This window comes from Rhinichthys klamathensis, unplaced genomic scaffold, assembly GCF_029890125.1.
Source record: "Rhinichthys klamathensis goyatoka isolate OS25496 unplaced genomic scaffold, OSU_Roscu_1.1 h1tg000029l_1, whole genome shotgun sequence".
NCBI classification, from domain to species: Eukaryota; Metazoa; Chordata; class Actinopteri; order Cypriniformes; family Leuciscidae; genus Rhinichthys; species Rhinichthys klamathensis.
This window is the reverse complement of record NW_026606579.1, coordinates 1,317,099-1,340,764: the sequence shown is the minus strand read 5'-3', so window position 1 is coordinate 1,340,764 and position 23,666 is coordinate 1,317,099. Positions and strand designations below refer to the sequence as shown.

Sequence of the window (23,666 nt, the reverse complement as noted above, 5' to 3'; positions counted from 1 at the left end):
AGTGTCCGTTATCAGAGCATATAAGCTACCCGCGAGGGGCGCCGCTTCCCACGCGCAAGCTGTTCTGTAGTTTATAAAAAGTTTATTAATTCTGAATGTGCCGAGTCTCGTGTGTATCTATTGCACCAAATGCGACACTGCAGTCCCTTGTGAAGTCGATTGGATAAACGTTCTCGAAATAATCAAAATGCAAACACACAGACAGACATGGGGCTTGCGGGTGTCGCGTTTTCAGATGATACATCATAGATGATGTGACTGTAAGCACTGTATCACACAAGTTGCAACTTACAACATGTCATGTTTTTTTTTTGGTGAAATGGTCCCACACACTACTTTTCTTTGCACGCTTCATCCTATCGTCTGCCCTGGCTCTAACCTCGAGTGTTTTAGCCTGTAGGCTTTACTTTTCGCAAGCCTTGTGAGCGCGCGAACCCAAACGCTGTGACCTCGCGCCAAATTGTTTTTTATTGGTTTATTAAGTACAAACAGGCGAGTTATGAAAAATTGAGTGAGGGATTTGTTCACTTCACACAAAAATATCGTGGAATGAGATTGCTAACTGAAGTAGCGTTTAGTCTACTGTCTATAATAGCCTAATTTAGAGATCACTTTATTTTTTAACCGACAACCGAGAACTTTGATCGGTTAACATTGATACGGTCAACCATCGGTTAAACGGTCATCGGTTAACATCCCTAAGGTGGACCTGGTGAAACATCCCTTTAATGTCTCCACTTACTGCGACTCAATGCTCTCTGAAGCGCAGGAGTACTCCAATGAGTGAGGGTCCTAAGGCTGGACCTGGAAGGAGGTAGTTATTCAGACTTTGTTTATCCAAGCTGGAAGCGGCAGTTGAAAACAATCCGTTCCTTGCCATTGTGCCTGACCATGTGGTGGGGCAGAAACCACGACTTCTCTGATGAGTCTGCCTCGCAGGAGTCAATCTTGGTGGCGTACCCAGCAATCTCCAGTTTCTTGTTCTCCTCCTGGTAGGTAGATCCACGGTTTGGGTCTTGTACTAAACCCCTTCTCTGTGTTTTGCAGGTTCTTCATCACAACTTCCTTTGAAACTTGCAGCTTGGGCATGTTTGGGACTCGTAGAAGGGGTGTAGCATACCGATGCACTCTGTTTACTTCTACACGGATGGTCTTGCCCTCTAATAGGTCCACTGAGTACTTGTCCTGTCTGGATCTGGTTACCAACCTCTCACTTTTGAAAGGCTAACTGCCACAACTGTTCAACTTAACTGAACAGCTCAACAGAAGGGGTGGAAACTGTGGTGAACAAGCACTGTGTGGTGGGAAGCTGTTGCTGCAGGTATTTTGCTGGACCCTGGAGTGTCCAACCGAGCTTGGTCTTGACTGCTGCAGGGCCACCAGGGGGACCCAGATGCACTGGCTCAATCGGAACGATCAGATCAGCATTATCCGATCCAATCAGGAGGGTTGGCTGAGCTCCATCGATGGGTGGGATTGCCAGACCTCGTAGATGCCGATATCTTCTCTGGAGCTGGGTAACTGGGTAGCTGTACTGAGAGAGGCCTAGGTGTTCACCTGTGAATGCGCCTTGAATGGAGAACCTCTTTGTTGGTTGGGAAGCTGGAGTGATTGTAAAGGACACACGTGAGCCTAACAGTATCTTGATGTCTTGGCGGATAGTACGGAGTGTGAGGTCTTCTTGACTCTGTACTCCCAGGTGGTGTGCTGCAGATTAAAGCAGGATGGTTCTCTTAGAGCCATCCTCCAGCACTGCATACGTGTCGAGCACTTTATCCTGGTATTGCAAATTGACTCTGACAATCTTTAACAGCACCTGGCTATATCTATTTGGCTGATCCAGGTAATGAGTCTCTGCTGTCGACATGATGGTGGGCTCATTCTCACTCTGGTTGACCTCGTGAAGAACGGAAGTGTTCTGCCTTGCAGTAAGGGCAGTGTATCTTACCCTTCCCTTTGGGTTCGGATAGAATGAGCTGCTTGGGAGCGTGTGTCGAATGGATGGTTACTGGAACTGCCTGTCCCATGCATAACAGTAGTGCTCTTAATCTTGGACGTCTGCTGCTTGAATTCTCTCTTGTCCTTCTCACTGTGAGCTTGAAGTGAGGGCTCAATGTCCAGGCATCTGACTTCTGCCTTCAGCCACTCTGAAAAGTCAGTGAGCGTTAGCTTCAATTTATCAGGGTCCTTCCTATACTGTTGACGACAAAATCGCTCTTAATGGTGCGTGGGGAGCCTGCTTAAAAGGCGCTTCATATTTGAGCCACAGTGGAGTTCGTCATGGCCTTCACCTCGGAGAGCTTTCAGCATCCTGACAAGCGACTGCACTCTGATGGAGAACTCGTCAAGAGCCCTATCATCTCAGATGGGGGGTAGGCGTTCCATGTCCTCTATCTCCTTCAGCACAAACTGATATGGACGTTCATAGCATTCATCCAGTTCATGACAGTGCCCCACTCCTGATGACCGAGCTGGAAGGCGACGAGGACAGCCTCTACCTCAGGGAGCAAGACGTTCTGGATTGTTTGTATGGAACTCTGTGAGTACTGTAGGGTCAAGGATGTTATCCCGAGGTACCCATGATAGTTCCTCTGGGCCGTAGCCCTTCCAGTTCACGGGGTACTCAAGACATCCGTCTCCTCACCGTGAGTCCAGGATGGTATGGACTGTGTAGATCTATTCTTCTACAACTTCTATTGGAGGAGGAGGATGATGAGGTACGTCTTGGAGCACCAGGTCCTGTGGAGGGAGACATAAGAGTCATGACTCATGATGAGGCTTCAGAAGTGAAACATGGAAAGAAGGTGAGAATATTGAGGTGGTAAGTTAAAACGGTAAGTAAGATCATTAATTTGTCTGTTGATAATGAAGGGGCCGATGAAACAGGCACTCCGCTTTCGTGAGGGCAGCCGGAGGCGAATATCCCTGGTTGAGAGCCAGAGCTTCTACCCTGGATGGTAAGTGGGCGTCACTTTTCTTCTTGCGTCAGTCTGTCACTTTAACCTCCGCACTGCCCTTTTGAGATGGGTATGTGCTGAGTCCCATACCCTCTCGCTCTCCTGAAACCCATACCCTCTCGCTCTCCTGAAACCCACACCCTCTCGCTCTCCTGATACCCACACCCTCTCGCTCTCCTGAAACCAGTAGGTTTCCACCTGGAACCTCTGACGGCTCTCCTGACCAGGGAAACGGGAGGTTGGTAGCAGTGGATGGACTGGAACAGCATGAGTCCTGTGGTGGTTTGACGGAGGGAACTTTGTGCATACTCGGCCCAGGGTAGGATGGCCCAGGTTCCAGCTGTGTTGATGGTTGTGGCAGTATGACCGCAGGTATGGGCCTATCGCAGGTATGGGGCTGGTAGCCAGAAGACAAGCTCACTGTAATTCCAAGGAGCTGGATGAAAGCTTTCCATACATGAGTGGTGAATTGGGGAACCCTGTCAGACACTATATCTTCTGGTAAGCCATAGTTGCGGAAAACATGGTGGAACAATGACTCTGCTGTTCCATGGCAGTGGGCAGACCTTTTGAAGGGGAGACAAAGGTTCTGAGTCCATGAGGGACACTCGTAGGGCAGATGGTACATGGATGCATCCCTCAGGACCTGCTGGTGGAGCAGGTTCATGTTGAGCGGCGGCATGAATCTGGTCATCTAATGCCATTTGGATGGGACTCACGTTGATGAGGGAGAATGGGTTCAGGCTGTAGCAGTGTTGAGTTCTGGTGAGTAGAATCGTGAGAGAGCATCCGCCTTTATATTCTTGTGTCCTGGACAATGTGACAGTGAACTGGAAATGGGTGAAGAAAAGGGCCCACCGAGCTTTTCAAGAGTTGAGATGGCAGGCTTCTCATAGATACTCTTAAGTTGCGATGATCTGTAATCACTTGGAAGGGGTGTTAAGCACCCTTCAGCCAGTGCCGCCAGTTTGAGAGGTAGGAGCTCACGATTTCCAATGTCATAATTTGCTCCGATGGGGACAGCTTCCTGGAAAAGAAGGCACATGGATGGGGTCGTGGTGGTTCCCCCTGCCGCTGAGACGATACCGCTCCAATGTCACAGATGGAGGCATCTACTTCTATCACAAACGGTAATTCATGATTTGGGTATTGGAGAGTAGGAGCGGTGCAGAAGGCTTTTAATAGGTGGAACGCTTTATCAACATCAGGGTTCCAGGACAGAGACTTGGGCCGTTGACGGAGCAAAGATGTGAGAGGTGATGCAATACATTCACGGTAGAAGTTGACGAATCCCAGAAAACGTTGAAGATCTTTGACTAAAGAAGGCTGTGGTCAGTTCTTGACAGCATTTCCCTGATCCACTTCATTAACTCGCACTTCATTATCTTCAGATACAGTTGGTAGTCTCTGAGTCAGTGAAGGACCTTTGTGACGTAATGATGATGGTTGGACAGGTTCCAGGAGTAGATTAGGATATCATCTATCTAGATAATAACAAAACGATAGAGGACAGCTTAGTGAAGATACAAGCTCCCCCCAGTTGTTCTAAGGAAGATGGGACCAGGGGAAGTGGATACCGTTATTTGATGGTTTTGATCATTTAGAGTACCATAATCAACCATCCTTCTTGGCCACAAAGAAGAAACTCGAAGTGGCAAGGGAAGTAGAGGGTGGGATGAAACCTTGTTTAAGTACCTCTTTGATCTACTCATTCATGGCCTTCTGCTCCAGGCTTGATAATGGATTAATTTTCCCTTTGGGCAATATGTACCAGGTCGATAGCACAAGTCCCATTGTGGTAATTTGGTTTCCAGTAGTTTGCTAAACACATCCTGGAACGCCCGGTGCTCCTATGGGATGCTGACATTTAAGTTGGTATCTGCTGCTCCCATCATGCTTCACTGTACGTATTGAACAAAAAACTCATCAGACCATAGCACAATTTTCCACAAGGTTTTGGGAGAATATATATGTGCTTTTGCTAAGTTTAGCTGAGCTTAGTTGTTTTTATTAGTTAGAAAAGGCTTGTCTTGCCACCCTGCCCCATAGAGAATAAGGGTGATAGTTGTCACATGTAGGGAGCAACCAGTACTTTGTCAGAAAGAGCTACAACTCTTTTTAATGTCTTCTCATCAATTGTGGTGGGATGCACAGTTCTTGATAATGTCACACTTATGCCATACTTTTTCCACTTTTTGATGACTTGTCTTCACCATGTTCCGTTGTATATCTAATGCCTTGGAAGTTTTTTTGTAGCCCTCATTTGAGAGATAACGTTCACCAATAAGATCCCGTTGATGCTTCGTAAGCTCTTTGTGCCCCATGGCTCTTGTAGCCTGCAACCAAGAAGCTGTCAGAAAAATCTAAGAAGAACACCTGAAGTTTATCAGTCACTTCAGGTGAAGACAGGTGTGTACTATTTCACATGAGCTTGATGATTGGTTAATTCTGAACACCCAATTATAAAAGGGTTATGAACACTTATGCAGTTAGGTTACTTTAAGTTTTAATTTTTATCTTTTTTTTCTATGAAATGTCACTTTGGTTTTCAGAGTCATTGCATGGGTTTTTACATTAAACATGTAAAAGTTCTGAAATGATTTATTTTGGTTTAATTTTTACATTTCAAAAAGGGTTGTGTAGACTTTTTATATCCACTTTAGTACAACTCAAAAGACTTGGGAAAAACAAGGAAAGCAAACCACTGGCATATAGTGCAGCACTGTCATACTAAAGGGTCTGCCAATCAATGTTTGGAAGATTAAGATTGCAGGACAAATTTGGGAAGCACTTACCTACAGTTTCCTCAGTACAAGGCCATTAGTCATATTAGAGGCTTCAACAGCTTTCTAAGAAGAGTCTAAGAAACAGGCAGAATAATTTAAGGGTTAAATTGTCAAGGAAAATAATCGAAACTATTGTATTCAGTAAATGGCACAGTGGAGGTAAGTTAGCTGTTTAAATTTAGAATTGTAATACTGCAGTAAGTCGCCGCTCTATGAGGTCCCCGTCTCGGCCATTGCCTCCTGAGGTCCCTGTCTTGTCCAACGGTTCCTGAGGTCCCTGTGACGGCCAATGCCGCTTGAGGTCTCCCCTGTCATGGACAACGCTCCTTGAGGTCCCTGTCATGTGCTTAGTGCCTGAGGTGCCTGTCATGACCACAGTCAGAATGTGCCTACTTCCCTACTATATTGTATTGTTTTCATAAAACATAGTATTCCCCTCAATATCCCACTACGCAAGAACAGCTGCGACCATTGAGTGCATGAATGGCCTTTATGCACGACCTACTGCCTACTTATTTCTGATGAAATCTCGAATGGAAAATTGTGGTGTTAGTAAATATTAATAGTAAAATTAACATCAATTATACACAATTTATTAGGTGGGTAGAGTATCCAAAAACTGTACTCAAGTAAAAGTACAAGCACTTATATTTACTTAAAGTACTAATTTTATTAGTTATTTGAGTAAGAGTAAAAAAAGTATTCAATGAAAATCTACTCAATTAGCTAGTTACTTCATACTACCAGAAGGAGGTGTACACGGCATTGCAACATTGTTTTCTCTACCAGTAAAAAGTGCTGAAGAAGAGACGATTACTCTGTTTACATCTCTCAACCAGTGTTTCAACTGCAGAAATATATCAATAAAACAGGTTGAGAATAATATCTCATGTAGCATTACATTTACCTCAGGCATTTAGTGTCGACAGCAGGTTTCTTCGCTAGGGAAATGAACTCTAGAGAGAAGCATTTTGTATATGCACTATATTAGCCTATTCATTATATTTACTTAACCTGTTAGTAATGTCTTGATTATTTAATGTATGTTTAAATCAATTTGTCATGAAACAATTTATGAGAGCCAATGTGTAAATTATTATATTTCAAAGATGAATTGCAGTAGATGTACTTTATAATTAGATTTAGAAGTTAATTCAAAACCTGCCTTATGTGCAATTTACAGTACATGTTTTTTTTTTAGTGTTGATCATTATATCTAAAAATAAATAGAAACTAAATTGAATAATTTGGGCTCTGTTGTTAATTGTAACCTTTAACCTGTAATTAAGGGCTCCCCATATAGTTTACAGCATTATCTAAGATATATTTTTTTTATCCTTAAAGGGATATTTCAGGATTTAGCATTAAGCTTTGTATCAGTAGAAAACCAGTAGTATTTTCGAATTACCATGCTTCCCCCCCCTTATAAACCTTTAGTGTTACTATGGATTAGCCTAGATAATGTATTAGCTTAGAGAAATAGTGACGGTAATTCGACAATATTAACTGGTTTTCTACTGATACAAAGCTTAATGCTAAATCCTGAAGTATTCCCCTTTAAGGATAAAAAAAAATCTATCTTAGATAATGCTGTAAACTATATTTATATAGTACACACGCACTTTGTCTCCCTTCTACAAAGATGGAAGAGGTCTCCCTGAGTACCTCCTGTTGTCCTGTTTTTGGTGCCCTTGGCTTTAGCATCATTAACTTTAACTATGATGTTAGGACATCTTGGTTCCAGATTTTGTTTGAACGTTGGGACCATGGTCCTGAGCTTACGGTGTCTCTATAGAAAAGTAAAGCCAGTGCCAGATTTTCCTGTCTGAGAATTGTCTTTCCAGTTTTCATGGCTCATTCCGCCATCCCGTTCGCCTGAGGATTTGCAGGCTTGAAGTTATTTGTGATCTCATATGCTTCGAGTAAAGTCAGCGAACAACTAGGACCTAAACTGCAGCCCATTATCGGTCAAGATTTGCTCAGGAATTCTAAATCTCGTAATGATGCTGATGAGCTTTTGAAAGATTGCTTTGTTGGATGTTTTTGGGTGAGAGAGAAAATCTCCAGCCAACTTGAGTTCAACTCGCATAGGTTAGCTGCAAGTTTCAGTCAAGGGTGTAGTGATAAGCGGCTCATGGGCTGAGGATATGAAATGGTTACAGTAAGGACACTGAACCTTTTACTTCACAGCTTTGCTGATGTGTGGCCACCACATGGCGTCCCTTTATCACTCTCTGCTCTTAGTCAGACCCATGTGCCCATGGTGGATTCTTTCAAGGATTTCCACTCGCAACCTTGAAGGGATGACTATTTGATTCTGTTTTCTTATGACGCCATTCAGGTGACTCAGGAATCCTCTCTGGCAGGTTTGGCTCTTTCTATGTAGCCCTTAACTAGTTGGAGAGTATGATCCTTAGCAGTCTCAGCTTTGATTCGCTTGAACACTGGTTTCTTTTTAGTTTCCTTCATGGCACTAATGTGAGCTCTGATATCGGCTTCCAGTCCCGTTTCGACTGTACCTGGCTTTGGGTGTCTTGATAAAGCATCTGTGACCACTAGGCATGTCACCTGCCAGGCATGTATTCAGCCACAGGTTTGAACTTCATCAAATGAGCAGCGAAGTGGAACTTTATCCAAATCCATACTGTTTATCATGGTGACCAGTGGCTTGTGAACTGTCAGCCTGTATGTCTCCAGACCACACAGATACTGAAAAAAACACTCAGAGGCCCATACACTCGTCAGGCACTCCTTTTAATTTGAGCGTATCGTTTTCCTGCCTCAGTCAGGGTGCGTGAAGAGAAGGCAACAGGCCTGAGGCCCCCTTCATACTCTTGCAGGAGGACCCCACCCAGGCATGACTGCTTGCATTACCGCCATCACTGGCAAATTAGGATAAAAAACTTGAAGCACAGGCGTGGAAGAGATCAAAGATTTTACCTTTTTGAAAGCTTCATCTTGTTCTGGCCCACACAGCCTTGTCACTCTCAGCAAGTCATTCAGGAGGTCCAGCACACTTGAAAGATGGGGGCAAGTATCTTCCCACTAAAGGTTAACCATTCCAAGTACCCTTCTTGGTTCAGTTTGATTTTGAGGTGGTTCTAGAGCAGTAATTGCTGCAACTCTGTCTGGATGTGGAGAAATACCTTCACCGCTGATTCTGTGTCCTAGGAAATTTATCTCAATTTGTACTTTTGCTGGTTACATGAACACTTCAAGACATTCAACTCTCTCCTCTGTCGACCTCCACCACCACCCATCTCCTCTTTAATTGCTGATGATTTTGTTAATTTCTTCACCAACAAAACAACTATCAGCAGGTAGTTCTCAGCAGTTAGTTCTCAGCTCCACACACAGAGGAACCCAGACCACCCGCACCCACAGCCAGAAATCTTCTCTCCTCCTCCTCTCCTCTAACCGAGGCAGAAGTATCTAAATTTCTCCTCTCCAGTCATCCTACTACTTGCCCTCTAGATCCCATTCCCTCACACATTCTACAAGCCAACATTAAACATCACTCGTAGAGAGTTACAGACCTGTCTCTCTCCTACCATTCATAGTGAAAACACTTAGACGAGTTGCTTTTAATCAAGTATCATCTTTCCTGTCTCAGAATAACCAGCTGGATGTCAACCAATCTGGCTTCAAGAAAAGACATTCAACTGAGACTGCATTACTGTCGGTCACAGAAGCCCCACGGATCGTGAAAAGCTGCTTCCAAATCATCAGTTCTCATTCTCTTGGATCTGTCTGCTGCTTTCGACACTGTGAATCATCAGATCCTTCTGCCCACCCTCTCATCACTGGGCATCACAGAAAAACCACTGGTTTGAATCATATCTCACTGGTAGGTCCTTCAGGGTTGCATGGAGAGACGAGGTATCCAAAGCACATCAACTGACCACAGGGGTTCCTCTGGGTTCAGTTCTTGGATCCCTCCTCTTCTCCATCTACACCACATCACTGGGACCCATCATACAGGCACATGGTTTCTCTTACAATTGCTATGCTGATGACACAGCTCTTCCTCTCATTTCAACCAGATGATCCCACAGTAGCTGCACGTATCACAAGCTGTCTGGCGGACATCTTGGAATGGATGAAGGAATATCACCTGCAGCTCAACCTGGCAAAGACTGAGCTTCTCGTCTTCCCTGCCAAGTCTCTACAGCACGATTTCGCCATCCAGCTAGATTCATCCTCAATCACCCCATCAAGATCGGTCTGAAATGGAGTAATATTTGATGACCAGCTGACCTTCACATCACAGACCACATTACAAAGACCGCTCGATCATGCAGGTTTGCACTGCACAACATCAGGAAGATCAGGCCTTTCCTAACTGAGCATGCAACACAACTTCTCGTCCAGGCCCTGGTCATTTCTAGGCTTGATTACTGCAATGCTCTTCTGACTGGACTTCCATCATGTGCAACTAAACCTCTACAAATGATTCAGAATGCTGCAGCTCGTCTTGTCTTCAACGAGCCCAAAAGGGCCCACGTCACACCTCTCTTCATCTCTCTCTGCACTGACTACCACTCGCTGCTCGCATAGAGTTCAAGGCATTGACGCTTACTTACAGATCTACCACAGGCTCAGCTCCCTCCTACTTTCACTCGCTCCTACAAGTCTACATCCCTACAAGAAGCCTACGATCGGAAAATGAGCGACGGCTCGTGGTACCATCACAGAGAGCCACAAACTCACTCTCCAGAACATTCTCATTCACGGTTCCATGATGGTGGAATGATCTCCCCACCCTCATCCGGAATGCAGAATCCCTGACAGCATTCAAAAGACAGCTGAAAACTCATCTCTTCTGTGAGCACTTAACCTCTTAAATTAAAAAAAAAATAAAACGTTCCTTTTCCTTTAATCCTCCCTTGTCTGGCTTATGCTACTCTGAGCAATGCCTGAACTTTGTATTTTGAGCACTTCTTGCCTTGCTTTTGCCTCTTCATGATGACTCGCTTGCTTTAGTCCTCATTTGTAAGTTGCTTTGGACAAAGGCGTCTGCTAAATAACTAAAATGTCAAATGTAAGCATTAGGCCTGACTTTCGTATATTGTCCAGGACCTTAAGTCTTGAGACATGTTCCTCCATCATAGACCCACACACCAGGATGTTGTCCATATATACAATGGTGCCCTGATGGCCACTCAATAGCTCATACATTTTCCTTTGGAAAATCTCTGTTGCCAACGTAATGCTGAATGGAAGCCTCTTGAAGCAAAATCTCCCTAGTGGCATAATGAATGTTGTGAGTCTGGCACTCTTCTCATCCAAAGGGATCTGCCAGTCGCATCCAGGCCGGAGAACACAGTGCTTCCGGCTAACCTGTGAAAAAGGTCATCCAGAGTGGGGAGAATGAAATAAAAATAGCTAAAATAGCAGTCTAGTGTTTTCTTGCTTCTTTTCAGTTGGGTTCTAGCTATAAATTTATTTTGTAAGCAATCCACCCCCACCCCCCAGGACTCTGCAGCGGAGTTGTCATTGGCTTAAGTTAAGGCTTTTGGCATAAGCCGTTGTATGTTGTCTCTGTCATGATAGACTTGTCTGCTCCTGAATCAATTTTAAATGATACTTAATGAAATCTGAGAGATTTCTGTCCCTCCTCCATAGACAGTCCACGCAACTATTAACGCATAATGTGCATTGATTACTACGCTGATGACATTTACTGCAGCATTTTATTCTGGGAAGTGATAAAGAATTTTTCAAGGGCTCTGATTTGAGCTTCCGCAAGAACCAATAAGATTCAAGCTTCTGTTTGTGTTCACTGATCAGTGTTTATGTTCACTGCAGTGTCTTGTCCTGCCGGTGAGCAGGCAGAGAGAGACAGCACAGACTCAGTTGTGGAACTGATCATGGAACAGTGTGCCTCGCTGGAGGAACTGAAGGTGGGAAACCATCCTACAATGCAGTTTGGGTGAGGGAAACAGCACCCTCTCAGGGTCCAATCTTCATACTAATAAACAATTGCATGTCTTTTTCATCAATTTAATGAAGACTTTAGATCGTAGTCAAGTGTTTCTTTTAAATAAGTCTAGAATCTATTGTTTTGTTTTAAAGTAGCTGTATGTAAGATTGTGGCCAAAAATGGTACTGCAATCACTTTCAAATTACTGTAGAGCGGTGCATCCCCTCCCCCCTGACTCGAGGTTGCCAGATAGGCTGCAGGATCCAGCAGGAACATAGGCTGCTACAAGGAGCTTTCAACTAGAGCAGAGCTGGCAACCCGGATGCCGAAACACTACTGACTTCGTGATTGGTAGATAGGTGGAGGGTGGGGCTTCAGGCCAAAACACAAGATGACAACATCAACATCAGTTGAGGGCTGCAACTTTACTTTTTAAATGACAATATCGTGGCCGTACTACTGTTGTCAGTGATATAAGTATTTGAAATGAACATGATTTCTTAATATCTAGAGACACATCAGGGCCATTTTATGATTAATTGAAATACATTTCTTACATACAGCTCCTTTAAGCTGAAAATGAACTTCCCTGTACTTAAAACAAAGCTGCACACAGAAGCATAAAAATGAAGCATGATGAGCTCTAAAAAGGTACTGTCAACCTGAGGATGTAAAAATCTGACCGTGAACAATTTACAGGTCCAAAACCCTGACTAAAAAATATTTATACACAATTATTTGCCATGGATATTCCCTTGATGTGTTAATTAATTTTTACCAAGCCAGATTAAATGAGATCTAAATGTGAATCAATCTGGAGTTTAAGCATTAACTTTACTACTGGCATCTGAATGGTTATACTAGTAACAGGTGGAGGTTGAACCAACTCCAGGGTAAGGCTAAGAAGATCTGCTTCCCCTTTAAAAACACATTTAAATAGATTTCCTTGAAATGGTTTCAGGTTACGTGTCACTGCACAACCTACACATCCCAGCTTCAGATAAATGATCTGTTATTAAAGCGTCTATGTTCACAAACCACTGTTAAATTTAACGGGAAAAAGCATATTGGTGGTTGAGGAGATTCCCCCTTCCATGTAAAGTGCTTTGAGTACCCAGAAAAGCGCTATATAAATGTAACTAATTATTAATTATTAATAATAATTGTCTTATACGATATATGTCTTAATTGTCATGTCTTATACGAGTCATGCTGCTATTGGGCCAATTTAAGTATGCTACAAAAGAGCATTGAAAATATTAGATAAGAAACCTTCGTCATATCATCATTGTAATATTCTAGATAAATATAAGTTTTTAAATTTTGCGAATTTCAAATTATTTAAATCAGCCTGTCTAATCTATAAGGTTATACATGGTCTGGCGCCTCCACCATTAAGTGATTTTATTAAACAAAAGTCTATCAGTGCTGTCGGGTCTCGAGTGACTAGAGCCACTATGAGAGGTGACTGTGACTTGGCGTTTAGGCGGACCGCCTTTTCACAGAACGCTCTATCATATCAGGGGGTGAGCTCCTGGAATAGTATTCCTCAATCAGTGAGGGAAAGCACAAGTTTTCCTATTTTTAGGAGTCGTTTAAAAGTATGGTTGAGGGACACACAAATATGTGAGCATGTTTAGTAATCATAAGTTTATATATCAGATGTAAAATAGAGTTAGTGTGTTATAAATATAAAGGGGATAGAATTATTAGTGTGATATGGGTTGTGTAATAGGAGTTAGTATAGCATGGGTTGTGTAAAAAGGGTCTGTGTAATTTGGCTTGTCCTAATATGTTGTGATCACTGTTACTGTCCTTGCTTCTCTGTATATAGCCTGTGCATAGTGTGTCTGTATGTATTTATGTGTAACATCTACCTGCTTAGGGGTCTGCAGATGGAAATTAGCCTATGGCTATAATATGGCATATTTACATTTGTGAAAAATGTTCATTAATATGTATTGTCCCTTTTGTCTTTTTTCTACAAATAAATAATAATAAATAATAATTATTATATTGTATGCAGGGTTTGACATGGCGCAAAGAGCGCTCCCTTGGTAAGCACTAAAAAACCTTCTCATTTTTGTCATCGCAATCTCACAAAGTTATGTTATAATCAATGAAGCTTACTGTACAATATTTTTTTTTATTTACATAATTGTTTAGGAGATGATTTTTGAATATGCAGAACTCAGAATCCACTTACTGCTCAAAACGCCGCAGTTTTTGTTCAGTGCTAACAGCATAAGTAGTGAATTTATGTTTTTTTAAAACAGAGTTCTGATGTATAGTTCTGATATAACAAAAGCTGAAAGTTACTAAAAATACATTTGTAGCCTTAATTGGCAGACATGATATGACTGGACATGGTCAGATTCAAGGTACTTTGTATTATTTATTAAGCAAAGCAAATCAAATCATTCTAAAACCCTTAAATGTTGTTTGAATAATATTCAAAGCAGCCAATTAGTGTGGATTTCACAATGGGTATGCCTCAATCATATTCAAATCAAATGCAAAGTTTAAGATGTTTTATAAAAAAAGAATCCATTCATTTGGAACTATGCCTATATTTACAGTCAACAGTCAATATTGCTGTCTTGAACTATTTTTAATAATTTAAACATTTCAATCAACATACAAAAATGTATGATTGATTGAACAATGTTTTTTTTTAGGAAGGACAAAAGTCAAATGTCTACATCTCAGAAATAGGTGCATGTTAAATAACATATTTGGAGTAGGCCTATGTGAAATCTTCACCTTTCTGGGACAAAAACAGACACATTTACATTTAGTACAGTAGTTGTAGTAATACTTTACAATTAGATTATGCATTACTTTATCCATTAACAAAACAACACACCACAATAATAGTTAAGTAGCTGAGGTCTCTACTGTTGAGCTGGCTCTTTGTAATTTTAAGTTTTCAGTGGTTGTTACATGGAAATCTGGTTATTAAATCAGACCTTAATGAGCCTAAAGACAAAAACTTCCAGGCCTATTCTCAAAAAGGTTACATAATATTTTCTAAGCTTAAGAAAACAGATTAAAAAAAAAAGTTTGTCAAGACAAACTTGATGTCAGCTTGAGAAAGCCTAACCAGAAAGTTTGAAGAGATTTTACGTGTAACAGGTATAGCTCAGCATCGGTTTTTCATTAGGTAAGACTGCATTTTTGTTCATGGGAAATTATACTCATTGGTTTTTATTACTCAACAGGAGATGAAGTAGACAAACAGTGTGGACGGACCTGATTGATGGTTGACTACTACATGCATATGCCTTCATTATATGGAGGTGGGCCATAGACTGGGTATATTTACCATTTGGTAAATTTATTCTTGAAAACACAGACAAGATTGGTACCATGAGGCGGAACACAACAACAATTTCAGGTGTAATAGTTGAGGTATATGCAGGTAAGTGTCAAACGTTTTAATCTTTACTGTAAATGGAACTATACTCTCTCCCTCTATATATAATTAATTTAAGTGCATGGAAGGATAGAGTATGTGGGCAGATGCATTAGTCATTGCACTCTTCTTAAGTTTCTTTTCAAGAATATGTTCTATTACATATGGATCACTTGCACACAAATACAGATTTGCAATACCTTTTGCCATACATGAATTTTCTCATGCATTTTTCATTAATGCCACCTCAAATTTGTCTCATAGGTTTCAAGATTTTATTTTTGTCATTGTAACTGCATACTTTTGTGCTAATGTAACTGCACTTGATCACACAGATCCACATGCAGTACATACACATTGAGAAGAGATGTCACGAGGCAAAAGATCCTACAGATTCTTTGTAAATAGACAGAAAAAAGCTGCTTCAGCATAACTGATTTTAAGAGATTTTAAGATCTATAATTTAAGAGCTGGGATCATGAGGGATTAGTGGTCAAATTAAAGACTGGATGCAAAGTTACTTACTTAGTAAAGCAAATCAACAAATAGATTCAAGATGTAATTTGAATATTACTCAAAGCAGCACAATGCATGAACTGCATGACACGGGCATCACTTCATTTCAGCCAGGCCAGTTGCACCAAAGCCTAAAATTAAATCTGTTCATCATATAAAGCGATCATACGGAGCCCCTAAAGGGACATGGGTGGTGGGAAAAATAAAGATAAAGAAAAATGTCAATGATTTTCATTCTCTCGCAAGGTCAAGGTCAAGTTTATTTCTATAGCACCTTAAAACAACACGAATGTTGACCAAAGTGCTTCACAATCTAAGTACAGCTGCACATACAGATAGCATAACATTAAAAAAAATTCAAACCAAAAAACATATAAAAAAGGTTATAGAATTTTTTTTATATATATATATATATATATACAGTATATATATATATATATATATATATATATATATATATATATATATAAAACCTAGTAACAACATTAAAATAGACAACTCACATGATCTTTACAGAAATACATACAGCATTTAGATGCATTTTAGTATGCTGTGCAAAAAGGTATGTTTTAATCAATGTTTTAAAAATGTTTAATGTAGGGGAAACTCTGATTGATAATGGAAGAGTATTCCATAATTTTGGGCGCATAAACTGAGAAAGGCAGGTTTAGGCGGGTTTTTGGGAAAATTAATAGTAACTTAGATGATGATCTAAGTGATCTCTGAGGAGAATATGAGCTTAAACGTTCGGATGTATAAATCGGGGCCAATCCGTTTAAAGCTTTGAACACATAAGTTAAAACCTTGAAATCAATCCTCTGTTTCACGGGTAGCCAGTGGAGAGAGGCCCGTAGTGTAAATCCTTTGCGTTCCCCCGAGAAACTGCGTTTTTTTTTTTTTTCATCATGCCCCTTTAGGGGCTTCGTATGATCGTGTCTCTTCAGAAAATTTGGACAGGTTAGCTGGATTCATATGGATTAATTTTACGATCTCTTTATGAACCTTTTGAAGCTTCAATATGGTAGTTCTGTGGACTGTCAATGGAGGGACAGAAATCTCAGATTTGATTAAAAATATCCTCATTTTTGTTTCAAACATTAATAACTTGCATTTGCTTTTTGATGTCATGCTAAAGAAAGTAAAAAGGTGTGTTGAAGTCAGTCGGTGGGAGGAACCAGAGCCAAACAGATTTAACCACTTTAAACCTCAATCACAACTCTACTTCCTAACACGGAGTAGGAGGGAACCTGGGAGTGACATTTAACTAGTCATGCATTGTTTTTTTTGACTTGCCAGTTTAGAAACAGAACAACAAAAAGCAGGTGTGATGATTGCAGAGTGTATGTGAATATCAAAACTGGTTCATGTTATTTTGTGTTTATTTTTTTATTTTCTATTTTTAGAATTCATTTGTTGAAGTTGAGGACTGTTCATCAACAATGTCAGGCTCCGTGTGGCTCATTCCATTTCTGAGTAAGTAGTAACACTAACACAAACAAGCACGGTCACAACTTTTTTAGGGACAGGGTTAGTATTTTTAACATTTTGTACTTTTTTCTGTTGCATGAAGTTCTAGGCAAAACCATTTCAAGTACGTCTGAATCAATCAGACTGGTAAATGGCAACAGCTCCTGTTCTGGACGAGTGGAGGTTTTCTATAACAGTCAGTGGGGAACAGTGTGTGATGATGGCTGGGATCTGTCAGATGCTGCAGTGGTGTGTAGAGAACTGGGCTGTGGGGATGCTGTAGAGGCAAAGAGTGCTGCTTATTTCGGACATGGTTGGGAAAAAGTATCTATGAGTGGTGTGACGTGTTTTGGAAATGAGTCTACGCTGAGCATTTGTGGATTTAAGAAAGAGGGACAGTTTAACTGTGACCATTCAAAGGATGCTGGAGTCATCTGTCATTGTAAGTTCACTGCAAAAAACTATTGTCTAGTTTCTCAGTAAAATATCTAAACATTCTTAAATCAAGATACATTTATTCAAAAAGCAAAATGACACAAGATATAAAGTCTTGTTTTCTGAAAAGATAATAAATTATGGTTAAAACCGTGCAAATATCTGCCAATGGGGTCAGGAAAATAAAACCTGTTCTCCCTTTGAATTGAGTTTTTTTTTTAAGTTCTTGTTTTAAGTGTAAACTCAGCAATACCTTAAGTAATTGAGTCTTCATTTAAGAATTTTTAGATATTTGTACTGTGAAACAATTTAAAAATACTAATCGCTGTTTCTAATATTTATGTTGTGTGCATTTAAATGCATCAATATATATTCTGACTGCTCTTTGTGGAAATTAGCCCTCGTCAGATTGGTGAATGGCAGTCACTCCTGTTCTGGGCGAGTGGAGGTTCTCCATGACGGTCAGTGGGGAACAGTGTGTAATGATGGCTGGGATCTGTCAGATGCTGCAGTGGTGTGTAGAGAAATGGGCTGTGGCGAAGTTTTCGAGCAAAGGAGCGGTGGTTATTTTGGCCAGGGACCAGGGCCAGTATGGCAAAGTGATGTGCAGTGTTCCAACACTGAATCGACACTGAGACACTGCAGTTTAAAGGAATGGGGACAAAACTCATGTGGACATGAGAAGGATGCTGGAGTTGCCTGTCACCGTGAGTACAAAATCTTTTATGTATGTGCTTTAATTTATGGTTAAATTAATAGTTTTGCTGTCAATCATACATTTGAGACAAAACTACCAACATAATCCCAGTGGATGGGGTTTGGTCCATTTACATTATAGAAATTTGATTGTAAATAATCCATAATATTTTATTAACAACATGACTTATCTGTGCATGAATCTGAGAAAGCGCATCAGATATAATTCACTGACAACAGCTCTCATGACATTATTCAGGCAAAATTAAGTTTTCAGATGGCATCAACGCTTGTTCTGGAAGAGTGGATATTTTCTACTATTATTATGTGAGAAACATTGTGTGGGGAACAGTGTCGGATAATGGCTGGGATCTGTCAGATGCTGCAGTGGTATGTAGAGAGATGGGATGTGGGGATGCTGTAGAGGCAAAAAGTGCTGCCTATTTCGGACAAGGCTATGGACCAGTATGGTTGGATGATGTCAACTGCATTGGAAATGAGGCCACACTCGGTACCTGTGAGTTAAAAAAAATACAAGCGTACACTTCGCATTCAAAGGATGCTGGAGTCATCTGTCAGGGTAAGTCAATTTAATGAAATCAACAGCTTTGTATGTTCCTTCCATTGCCATGCATGTAAGACCATGAGATTATGAATTGAAGAGAAAATATTGTCACTGTAAAGTGAGTAAAAAAACATCATGTCTGAATCTACTGGGTAAACTATCCAAATATGTTTGCTTGTTTGTTTTCATTTACTCTGTCTGGCCTTTAGCTCTTATTAAGCTGGTGAATGGCACTAACACTTGTTCTGGGAGAGTGGAGGTTTTCTTTGATGGCCGATGGGGAACAGTGTGTGATGATGGCTGGGATCTGTCAGATGCTGCAGTGGTGTGTAAAGAATTGGGCTGTGTAGATGTTATAGAGGCAAAGAGTGCTGCTTATTTTGGACAAGGATCAGGACCAGTATGGCTAAGTGGGTTAAAGTGCGCCACTGACTCTACACTGAGAAACTGTAATTCACAGGGATGGGGGCAAAACACTTGTGGACATGAGAAGGATGCTGGAGTCGCATGTCAGCGTGAGTACAAAACCTTGTACACAAAATAAACATTATCTTAATCTAAGCATGTAAACTTTGAGTCATCATATTTGATCCACTTATAACTCTTGTTTTTGTGGGCATTAGCTAACATTAGACTGGCTAATGGCAGAACCTCTTGTTCTGGACGAGTGGAGGTTTTCAATAATGGTCAGTGGGGAACAGTGTGTGATGATGGCTGGGATCTGTCAGATGCTGCAGTGGTGTGTAGAGAGGTGGGATGTGGGGATGCTGTAGAGGCAAAGAGTGCTGCTTATTTTGGACAAGGATCAGGACAGATATTTATGGGCAATGTAAACTGTGTTGGAAATGAGGCTACACTAAGCATCTGTGAATCGCGTAAATATGGAATGTATGACCATTCCAAGGATGCAGGAGTCATCTGTAACTGTAAGTAAAATCCACTGCTTTTCTAACTTTTTACAGTCATTGTTATTTATGTAAAAAAGAGTTTATAGCAGCCCGGTGTGGGACTGAACTGAAAATTAAATACAGTCAATTATTAGTCATTGTAAAGGGAGAAAACATAAAATATAAACTAAATATGTATTTAATTAATTCACATGTTTCTTTTGCTTTAATTTATGTGACATTTAGCTAATGTCAGGCTGATTAATGGAAGTAACTCCTGTTCTGGAAGAGTGGAGGTTCAATATAATGGAATATGGGGAACAGTGTGTGATGATGGCTGGGATCTGTCAGATGCTGCAGTGGTGTGTAAAGAGATGGGCTGTGGAGATGTTATAGAGGCAAAGAGAGCTGCTTATTTTGGACAGGGATCAGGACCAGTATGGCTAAGTGGGTTACAGTGCGCCACTGACTCTACACTGAGAAACTGTAATTCACAGGGATGGGGGAAAAACACTTGTGGACATGAGAAGGATGCTGGAGTCGCATGTCAGCGTGAGTACAAAACCTTGTACACAAAATAAACATGATCTTAATCTAAGCATGTAAACTTTGAGTCATCATATTTGATCCACTTATAACTCTTGTTTTTGTGGGCATTAGCTAACATTAGACTGGCTAATGGCAGAACCTCTTGTTCTGGACGAGTGGAGGTTCTCTATAATGGAATATGGGGAACAGTGTGTGATGATGGCTGGGATCTGTCAGATGCTGCAGTGGTGTGTAGAGAACTGGGCTGTGGAGCAGTTTTGGAAGTAAAGACTTCTGCTTATTATGGAAAGGGTTCAGGAACAGTATGGATGAATAATGTAAACTGTTTTGGGAATGAGTCTACATTGATGAGCTGTTCATATAACAGAAGTCCAACCAGCTGTGCCCAGAAAGATGCCGGTGTCATTTGTGGATGTGAGTGCCAATTTTTTAATGTCAGCGAGTGATATAATGGACCCTTTTCACAAACTGTGACGATGCATTTCCGTAAGTCTAGCACTTTCGTAAGTTTTTTTTTTTATGGTTTCATTTTTATAGTCACCATGAAATCAAAATGGAAAATTCTTATTTTTATGAAATATTGCAGTATTTTCTTTTTTAATGCTTGTACCCTCGTATTTGAATCAAAATAACTTCCCCTCCCTCTTGCAGCGATATCTCTTCTCTTCTCTGATGATGTGCTTACTGGCGTGAGGGCGGGACAACCTGTCACTCACATGATATCCACCAATAGCAAACCACAATGATCCAACCATCCAATCAGTTCAAAATCAAGTCTCGCCATACATTTTTTTTTTTTTTTGTTAGAGAAGCCGGATATACGTCACAATAGGGAAGAAAAGACTATCACAAATTCCACTTCATGTCGACTTTAAAACATTTAAAGTAGGCTACATGTAGGCATACATTACAGCACTATACTGTTTTATTACCTTGGCATTAAATTAGAGAAAACTGGTTAACGTACTTCGTGACTGTTTCTGACACAACGCCGGCTAAGGCAAATTTGACATCTTTCTCCCGTCTGACTGACGTAATCAATTTTTCTTTTGCTACTGAGACAAATGGGAATGCAAAAATTATATTTGTTGTAGTTTCCGTTCACCAGACGTTAAACCAACTATGAAGACTTCAATGTCTGAGAACCCTGGAAATGTGAAAATGGTCCATTGAGCACAACAATGATTTGAGCAAGAATTTTTTTTTTTTTACTTTCTCACATTCACTCAGATATTAAAGTCCTGTTGAGGATTAAAGTGAAGGCTGAACTTGGAATCGACCCAAATGATTCTGGAGTCATAAATAAACTTTCAGAGGAGGTGAGAGCAGTGCTGCATCCTTCACTACTTTTTGCTGTCATCTACTGTCTGCTCATGGTACTGTTGGCTCTTTGTATTTACCTTCATTTGGATCTCATAGATGAAGAAGCTGGGAATAAATGGAACTTTGAAAACTCAGGCAGATGGAAAAGTCTTAAAAAAGACAAAATGAATTGCACCCTGACATTTTGGTAAGACTTTAATTTTGAATTTAATATTTTCCACAATAAAAATTTACAATGATGTTGGTTTTTCAGGTCATTGCTGGTATGCAGAGAAGAAAACAAGGATAATCTAATAGGAAATTGAATGCTACAATCTTTTATACTTCATATACAATATATATATATATATATACTTCTATACAATCTGACCTTTTATAAATATTATTAATAATTATCTTATGTAAGTTTTTCATACATGGCAGTGCTTCATATAATATCCCTGCAATTTTTGCTTTCCTAATGACAATACATATTTGTGTTTAGATTCTAAGAAACTATCTTTGTGTCATATCCTAACTCGCTAACCAACATTTACATGTAATATATACAGTAATCTTGATGTATCCAATATTGTACATATATGAACCTGTCTGGACTTTTATAATTGCACAAATGCTATTAGTCTAGTTAACAATAATTAAATTTGATTTAATTCCATTCTATTTAATTTAAAACACGAATTAGATTCAGACCATTGTAGAGTTACAAACCAAATAATTTGCCAAATAATACAAACCAAATAATTTGCCTTGGTTTTTTGACTCTGAAGAAGACGCATGGGCGTCGAAACGTTGGTCATTTTGCACTAATAAATATATTAAAACGTTCTGTGCTCCGGTCCTGCTCCTTGGTCCTAGTTAGACCTTGGGTCCTTTTTCTCAGATTGTTGTGTCCTGTTCCGAGAGCACGGGCTAGGCTGAGGCGCAAGTGATTCCTTTCTACTAATTTGCCTTGGTTATCAGGGTGAAAATTTCCTAGTGATTGTCCGTCTTGTGACTGTTGCCATGGTACTCGGTATCATGTTACCATATTTAGGTAATTATTCCGGTTGCTTTGTTTTTGAAACAATAATCTTTCCACCCATGTCATGATAGCACTGTTGAGAAGCATCAAGGCTTGATGAGCTGGTGTCTCATTTGTCATAACACACAAAAGTATTTTCAGGATACTAGGCTATATTTTCAGACTGCAAGCAAATCAGATTTTTTCAAACTCAGATATTTTCAGGCAGACTGCCTGCACTATTAATTGCAAGTGATCGAATAAGATTTGTGTGTCCAAACATAACCAACCTATCTGCATGGGTTGCTTTGGAAATGATGTAGGCGTACCCATGTATGTGACAAGGCTTTCAAAACGGATGCAGGAAAAATGGTGCATCATCTCGCTCTCCAAATAAGCGCCCTGTCGAGTTGCTGTGCAGAACTCATCCGTCACACAGGAAAATGCAGAAATCTTTTGGACAAACCACTTGAACACTGTATGAATATTTTTGGCATTTCCATCACAGGTTTTGATGTTATCATTGTGTGTCACGTTAAGAGTGATGCAAAAAACAGTTTGGCTACGCAAATCAGAATTCAGAGCATTATTCCAGACGCATCTGACTGGAATCGCATTTCCAACCACCGGATTAAAAAAAACAAAAAACTATTTAATTTGTTTTTTGCTGTCCAGACTTTCAAAACCCCATCTGGATATGCCAAAAAATCAGGGCCCGTATTCATAAAGAATCTTAATGCAAAGAGTAGCTCCTAGTGTCAAAATTCTAAGAAAAGAAAGTTTACTCTTAAAATTAAAGAAAAAATCCTAGTAAAGAAAAAAGTAATTCAGAAAGCATCTTAACCCTTAAAAGAGGTCTTAAAGGGGTCATATAATGTAATTTTTGTACAAGCTAGTATGATTCTTTAGGGTCTAAATTAAAAGTTTGTAATATACTTTAATTAAAAATTCTCATTAGTATTGTAAGAAAACACTTATTTTACTTGGTCAAAAATAGCTCTGTTTTCAGCACGCCTTTTCAGTGCATATGACTTTAAATGATAATGAGCTTTGCTGACTCCGCCTCTCTGTTCTGTGCGTACACCGTTTGTAACACAATAACCATAACGCGTTGTTCAGTATAAACGTGGGATTATGAATTATA

The 23,666-nt window shown here is 40.3% G+C and overlaps 2 protein-coding genes across 2 annotated transcripts; both read left to right on the top strand.

Annotated features, from left to right (window-relative positions):
* Window positions 1-16,769: 16,769 nt before the first annotated feature.
* si:dkey-14d8.20 (deleted in malignant brain tumors 1 protein) lies at window positions 16,770-19,718 on the top strand. The gene is made up of 6 exons (XM_056245219.1): window positions 16,770-17,070; window positions 17,168-17,506; window positions 17,898-18,206; window positions 18,455-18,775; window positions 18,970-19,275; window positions 19,384-19,718. Exons 1-6 carry the CDS (start codon window positions 17,037-17,039, stop codon window positions 19,692-19,694), a joined length of 1,620 nt encoding a protein of 539 aa, XP_056101194.1. The 5' UTR covers window positions 16,770-17,036; the 3' UTR covers window positions 19,695-19,718.
* A 171-nt stretch (window positions 19,719-19,889) lies between these two features.
* On the top strand, window positions 19,890-22,209 carry LOC130080100 (deleted in malignant brain tumors 1 protein-like; the record flags this gene model as incomplete). Its single annotated transcript, XM_056245397.1, is given in 4 exon segments — window positions 19,890-20,610; window positions 21,427-21,515; window positions 21,616-21,706; window positions 21,773-22,209. Coding segments are annotated over 3 exon segments (882 nt in total), but the record flags the coding sequence as incomplete, so codon positions are not given.
* Between the last annotated feature and the right edge of the window lie 1,457 nt (window positions 22,210-23,666).